This window comes from Nansenia antarctica, assembly GCF_963989245.1.
Source record: "Nansenia antarctica genome assembly, chromosome: 16".
NCBI classification, from domain to species: domain Eukaryota; kingdom Metazoa; phylum Chordata; class Actinopteri; order Argentiniformes; family Microstomatidae; genus Nansenia; species Nansenia antarctica.
The window spans coordinates 28,040,621-28,048,120 of record NC_137686.1 but is presented as its reverse complement, the minus strand read 5'-3'; the positions used below and the strand labels follow the sequence as shown (position 1 = coordinate 28,048,120).

At 46.1% G+C, this 7,500-nt stretch overlaps 1 protein-coding gene across 1 annotated transcript in view; it reads left to right on the top strand.

The window, feature by feature from the left end:
• Nucleotides 1-5,186: 5,186 nt before the first annotated feature.
• Nucleotides 5,187-7,500, top strand: part of ppp3r1b (protein phosphatase 3 (formerly 2B), regulatory s1ubunit B, alpha isoform, b) — a gene marked incomplete at its 5' end in the record, with an annotated part of 12,327 nt that continues 10,013 nt past the window's right edge. The window contains 2 exons of the mRNA XM_080547129.1: nucleotides 5,187-5,246; nucleotides 5,824-5,863. Coding sequence (XP_080403255.1) covers nucleotides 5,187-5,246; nucleotides 5,824-5,863 — 100 coding nt within the window. The remainder of the gene's footprint in view (nucleotides 5,247-5,823; nucleotides 5,864-7,500) is intronic.

Genomic DNA, 7,500 nt, shown 5'->3' with positions numbered 1-7,500 from the left:
ACGAACGCTACTAACTGTACTGGTGGGTGATCACACACACACGCACACACAGACACACACACAGACACACACACACAGACACACACACACACACACATACACACACAGACACAGACGCACGCACGCACACACACACACACACACACACACACAAGCCTGTTTCGCTCACATCCAGGGAGGCGCTAGATAGATGCTGTACCTTGATAGTAACCTAGGAAACGGAGAGTCTGAGGCCCCTCCCCCTTCCTGGATGTAGACCGTTATTGGCTGAGAGAGGAGGGGGGGAACCAGGCCTGAATACTACACAACAAGTACACACGACAAAGTACACACGACAAAGTACACACGACAAGTACACACTTGAGGGAGAGGGTGTAGGAAGGAGACACGGCTCTCCTAGCCTACATGGGGTGAGACCAGGAAGTAGCCTGTAGTCACATGACTGTAAGGCTGGCCTATCCTAATCCGCCACAGTCACATGACCGTAAGGCTGGCCTATCCTAATCCTCCACAGTCACCTCAGCCTTTAAATAAACACACAGAGGATCTGACTCTCTCTCCTCGACTGTGTTGTTAGAACATATAGTCTGTCTGTAGAGATATATGCCTGTAAAGAAGGATGGTTTCTGTCGTTGAAGCCAAATTGAAGATAGAAAGAACCCTGACTGATGCTTTTGTTTACTCCTCTCCTTTATTACTACTTTATTACTATGTTATTACTACTTTATTACTACTTTATTACTACGTTATTACCTACTGGATATGTGGTATTGGAGGGAAGGAGTTCAATGGTGAATGGAAAATGGACTGCACTTATATATAGCAATTTGGGGTTCAGTGTCTTGAATGAATGAATGGTCTTTATTGTCATTGATATAGTATAGGTACCAAACAACGAAATTTGGGAGGGGGGGCTCCCCTGGTGCTAGGAAAAAAAACTAAAAACAAGAAAGGAAAAGAGCTGGTTTACATAAATAAAGGCTATGTACACTATCCACTATACTATACTATACAAATAAAACACTGTGCTGTACTCTATGCTATGCTATAAATATCCTAACATTTCCTATCTCTGAACCTTATGTACCAGAGGGTTGTCATATTGCACATAGTCAGGGGTGCACATAACTTTTTGGGGCCAGTGCTCAGAGGAGCACCTAGGGATGCTGCTTGGTGCTCCCCGAGCTCGCGAGTCACGACCCGTCCCACAGGATGGATAAAAAAGGGATACATGGATAACTTATATTAGCAAAATGACATTTATTCATAAATAAAGATGAACGAACAAATGATTGTGTGCAAAACAAAATAAACAAATGCAAAATCAAATGACTGCTCTTTAAGCATGAAAGTCTGTCAGACTCCTTTAAACACAATGAAATAAACGGACATCTCTTTAAGCACTGCTCTGTTCTGTAAACACTGAAATCAACTTTTCAACAAAAAGTTACAGCCTAAGCATTTATTTATGCTACAAGCTTGATCATCATCATCACTGCTCTCTTGACTGCTGTTATCACTGTCCTCCATTTCAACCATGGTAGAGGATGTTGTAGGCTATCACTTTAAATAGCTCATTATTTTGATTGTGCAACAAATACTTTTTTTCCCTTTTTTCTAATAGAATTCCCAACCATATTCCCTGGGTCAGGGGTCTAGGTGCGATAATGAAGCTGTAAAACAAACGTCTGAACGTTTGAATGCTTCAGAGAAAAGAAACGTGTCCCTTGGTGTTGTTTTTCCTTTTAGCGACGAGTCGTTCGGGACTGAATTTTCACGTGTCGGCGTGATAACCATGCTATACGCGATACGCGGAATGAAAGTACGAGTTACGATACTTTCCGAATGTTTTCGTGAGGGGAGTCGCCGTGGTCGTCGTCGGTCGACTGTTGTGATGGATTACTCGTCGGGCCTTCGGCTGAGGGGACGGCAAATAGTTACTTAGTGGGGCTTGCTTCTTGGACCCAGCTGTTGGTGCGCAAAAGCGCCTTCATGCGGCTGATCTGCCGCGCAGCATGAATTTTGGCGACGCATGCGCACTGGCGCACCAGTTATGTGCACCCCTGCACATAGTGTTATTGCACATTCATTTAAAGTGTCGCAGTTTGCAGGTTTGAAATGTTCACAGTTGTGTTTCAGTATTTCACTTGATTTCAATCTAGTAGCTGCCATCTAATTGTCTAGATTGTCCAGGGCCTAGAACCTAGGTCTTTGCTGTGTTCAGGGCCTGAATGGCCCTGGGGTAGAAGCTGAGCTTCAGTCTGTTTGTCCTTGCGAATAGGGCTGCCACAAACGATTATTTTCATAGTCGACTAGTCACCGATTATTTTAACGATTGGTCGACTAATCGGATCATAAATTACAGCTTATCGCACAATTACTCAATCGCTCTTATTTAGCTATCATCTTCTAAATCAGCTTCTAAATTTAGCTTGAAGTTGTTAGTTGTTGTTGTAGGCATGTGCTAACTAAAAATAAAGACAATTAAAATGATTGTTCACTCAAAAATAGATATTTTAATGAACTTTGCAGATTTATTTCTGGCATCACTTGCATGTAATGTAATGTAAAGAGTAGTAGAGGGTGCAAACTGCTGAGTAAAATGAGGTAGGCTAGGCACTAGGCAACCAAAAGAATACAAAAACAAAAATAAATACTTGTACAGAGTACAAAAGTTTTGCTTTGCTTCACTCATCTCATAGTAGAACGCGCCTTCTTAGCACTGTAACGTTAAGACAACATTTTTAGCTATTTGATAAGTATCGCTTTGATGACAACGTAAAATAATGTAAGAAGGCTTTTAACGTAACGATATCGTTAGCCAATAACAAGCTAACTAGCTTACCGAGACGAGCCATCGTCTTCCTCGTCATCTGCCACAACGTGCTTCCTTTTTAGATGCTCGCGCATCATAGACGTGCTGCCATGATAAGCGAGTTCAGCTTTGCAAATTTTACATTTTACATTCTTTTTTTCAACGTTGTGGTTGAAATGCTCCCACACTTTAGAGGTACGAGGACAGGAAGACATTTCTCTGTTTGTTTTTCCGGGGAAGTCACGTGTGCCCCGGATGACCGACACTGCGCATGTACATCAAAGACACTGGGAGACGCTAGCCAGTGGCAGCTTCAGGGAAGAAAAACGAATGCTTATCGAATGAAATGAATGGTCTTTATTGTCATTGATATAGTACAGGTACCAAACAACGAAATTTGGGAGGGGGGGCTCCCCTGGTGCTAGGCAAAAAAAAAAAAAAAAAACTTATTTCAGCTCCAAAAAAACATGCGACTACGGCGATTACCAAATATGTCGGCGACGATTTTGGTAGTCAACGTCGTCGTGACTAGTCGACTAATCGTGGCAGCCTTACTTGCGAACATGGTCCTGAACCGCCTGTCCGAGGGCAGCCGAGCGTTTCCAGGGAAGTGTTTATTCCCCTGGGATGGGTCACTGGAGATCTTGGAGGCCTTCCTGAGGCATCGTGTGTTGTACAGCTCTTCCAGAGAGGGGAGGGGGGCGCCGGTGATCTTCTGGGCCGATCTCACGACTCTCTGTAGCGCATTCCTCTCTGCGGCTGTGCAGCTGGAGAACCACACGCAGATGCAGTAGGTGAGGATGCTCTCCACTGCGCAGCGGTAGAAGGTCACAAGCATCTCCTGTGTGATGTGGTTTTTCCTGAGGACTCTCAGGAAGTAGAGCCGCTGTTGTGCCTTCTTGATGATGGCTGCTGTGTTGTCTTGCCCAAGGACACTTCGACATGTGGCCAGCCGGGGCTCGAACCGCCGATCTGCCAACCTTGAGATCATTAGAGGGCGCTCTACCTTCTGCGCCACAGCCGCCCTGAGTTAAAAACATCTAGTTTTATTGTCCTGTTTGGATAATAGTCAGAACCAGTATGAATTCCAGAGTTTGCCAGGAGGCTCTTGTAAAATAGATTTCTAATCTCAATGAGACTTTTCCTGGTTAAATAAAAGATATATATATATATATATATATATAATATATATATTATATATATTAGTATTATATTATATATTTTTAAATCAATATGAGGAATTGCCCCCCTGCTCTGTTGTCTTGACAATTACTCAGGGTGATGACAAGATGTGTGGTTGAAACAAGCTGAGAGGGAGGAGAGGAGAGGAGGGGTGGAGAGGAGGGGAGGAGAGGAGGAGGGTGGAGGGGAGGAAAGGAGGATGGAGAGGGAAGGTGTGGAGAGGAGGAGAGGAGGGGGTGGAGAGGAGGAGGAGAGGAGGAGAGGAGAGGAGGGGTGGAGAGGAGGAGAGGAGGGTGGAGAGGGAAGGTGTGGAGAGGAGGGGGTGGAGAGGATGAGAGGAGAGGAGAGAAGAGGAGGAGAGGAGGGGTGGGGAGGAGGGTGGAGGGGAGGAGAGGAGGAGAGGAGGGTGGAGAGGGAAGGTTTGGAGAGGGAAGGTGTGGAGAGGAGGGAAGAGAGGAGGAGGAGGAGGAGGAGAGGAGGAGGAGCAGGGACAGGCGGTGGATTGGCCTAATTTCCTTCACTGGCAGAATCCAGTTCATTCTGTTGTTCTCATGCATAATAGACACGCGCCCGTCTCTGTAATACACACACACACACACACACACACGGACATAAAAAAAAATACTGTATGTAAATGTATTTAGATGGCTTCCTCCTCCTCCTCCATGTAAATACATATGTAAATACACCTCACTGTCCACCACGCCGCTGCTCACGCTGGTGTCTCTATGGGGACAGAGGCTGGTTCATTATAGAGTATTACTCATATATATTTATATATATATTCTCTTTCACACCCAGCACGGGCGGCGTGGACGTATCACGCTACGTGTCGGTGTTGCCGTGAGAGCTATGTTTAGAACATGTTTAGAACGTGTTTAGAACACGGTTAGAACATGTTTAGAACACGGTTAGAGCAAGAACCGTTCTAACCGTGTTCTAAACATGTTCTATACGTGTTCTTAATATGTTCTAACAGTGTTCTAACCCCACAGCAAACGTTGTGTCCACAGTAGAGTCTCTCAGGTTCTCATCTGTCCACACACACAGGGGAGGCTGGCGGAGGTAGAGATGGGAGGACGGGGCTCGTTGTAAAGAGTGGAATGGGTTCTGGTCCATGCGTGACAATGAGCCCGTCCTCCGATTTCTACCTCCGCCAGCCTCCCCTGTCAGACCCTGTCTAAGGGTGATGACCAGGGGTCAGCTAAGACTGCACTGGAGGTCGCGACCCTTGACCTCTGACCTGGCTGTAGAGGGCTTGGTCTTGGAATAGGACCAAACTATATACTAGAACACGATATACATATATATATATATATTATAACACTGTGTATATATATGTTACGGTACATGTGGGAAAACTAGGGTTGGGGTTAGGTGCTAGGGTTAGGGTTAGGGTTAGGGTTAGGGTTAAGGTTAGGGTTAAGGTTAGGGTTAGGGTTAAGATTAGGGTTAGTCATGTACCAAGTCACCCTAGCACCTAACCCTAACCCTAGTTTTCCCACATGTACCGTAACATATATATATATATAATAGCACTGTATAATATATATATATACACGTTGTATTGGAAACTACAATGTGTTTCTGACCCTGGGTGCAAATGACTACAACTGTTTTATGTATTGGGGCATATTTCCCCAGAGTGTATGAATACATTTTAGTTTTTACTGAATTTAATTAAATATGCATAAACTGATGATACATGGAATGTCCTAGGGTTGGTTATTGAACTGAACTTTTATTAGAACTGATATTGGATCATCATTCTCACTCTCTCTCCCTCCCTCTTTCCCTCCCTCCCTCCCTCTCTCTCTCTCTCACAGGGGAACGAAGCAAGTTATCCCTTGGAGATGTGCACACACTGTAAGTATCTGTGTGTTCTACCTGTCTCACCTGGTACAGCATGGTTCTACCTGGTCTGACTCTGGTCTGATGACATCATCAGTCTGCAGAACAGGACATTAGAACACCTGAGAGAGACATTCTGAATTACCCAGAACCACCTGCTCGACATTGCAGGCTCACATTCTCTCTGGGGGTTTTGAAGAGTAACCATAGCATAGTGTAGCATAGACGCTAGTGGGTTCCTATGAGATCTGAAGGCTAGTGTGCATCAAAGCGTAGCATAGCCTAGCATAGACGCTTGTGGGATATTTTAGCTTGTGGGTATGAGATCTGAATACCAGAGTGTATCATAGGATGGTATAGCGTAGCATAGATGCTAGTGGGTTCACAACCAGGGAGGTCTGGTGGGGAGGGGGAGAGGGAAGGAGGGAAGGGGCGGTGGGGGAGGAGGAGTAGGAAGAGGGAGGGGGTTGAAGGAATCGATATGGCAGTAGGGGCTAGTAGAGAGTAATAGAGGGTAGTAAGGGGTAGTAAGGGGTAGTAGGGGCTAGTAGAGAGTAATAGAGGGTAGTAAGGAGTAGTAGGGGGTAGTAGAGGGTAGTAAGGGATAGTAGAGAGAAGAGAATTGGGACACAGCGATATTCTACGACCCTCATGGGGAAAGGTGGGTGTGTGCTTGCCTTGTTGCCACAGCTATAAATGCCCCCCACCCTTACCCTCATAAAGGTCATTTTCAGGGCTGCTGGGTGGAGGGAGAGGGAGAGAGGGAGGGAGAGGGAGGGAGAGAGAGGGAGAGAGAGGGAGAGAGAGAGAGGGAGAGAGAGAGAGGGAGAGGGAGAGAGAGAGAGAGAGAAAGAGAGGGAGAGACAGAGGGAGAGACAGAGAGAGAGACAGAGACAGAGACAGAGAGAGAGAGAGAGAGAGCCCTCTTTATTTTTAGTCAGAGGAATATTACAGTTTTAATTGGTTTGTTGCTCCGCTGAGCCAATCTAACACGCACACACCACACGCACACACACACACACGCACGCACACACACACACACACACACACACCACACGCACGCACACACACACACACACACACACACACGCGCACGCACACACAGTGTAAAGGGAGCTGCTTAGTTGTGTGTTTCAGGACTGAACGATCAGGATTAGGGGAGGTCTCTCCTGTCTCCTGACCCAGAGGGTTGTGTGTGTGTGTGTGTGTGTGTGTGTGTGTGTGTGTGTGTGTGTGTGTGTGTAACGAGGTGTTAGCCTCACGAGTGTCACACAAGGGTCACCTGGACCAAGGCCATGACCCATTTACACTCAGACACCTCCCTCTCTCTCCTTCTCCCTCTCTCTCCTTCTCTCCTTCTCTCTCTCTCCTTCTCTCTCTCTCTCCTTCTCTCTCCTTCTCTCTCTCCTTCTCTCTCTCTCTCCTTCTCTCCTTCTCTCTCTCTCCTCTCTCTCCTTCTCTCTCTCTCTACTTCTCTCTCTCTCCGTCTCTCCCTCTCTCTTCCCCTCAACCTACATCTCTCTGTTTGTCTGTCTGTCTCTCTCTCCCTCCCTCTCCTTACCACACTGGTGTCAAACAGAATTAGCCTGACAGAAAAGCCAAATGCCAAATGCTTGTTTTACCAGGCCATGAGCTCTCTCTCTCTCTCTCTC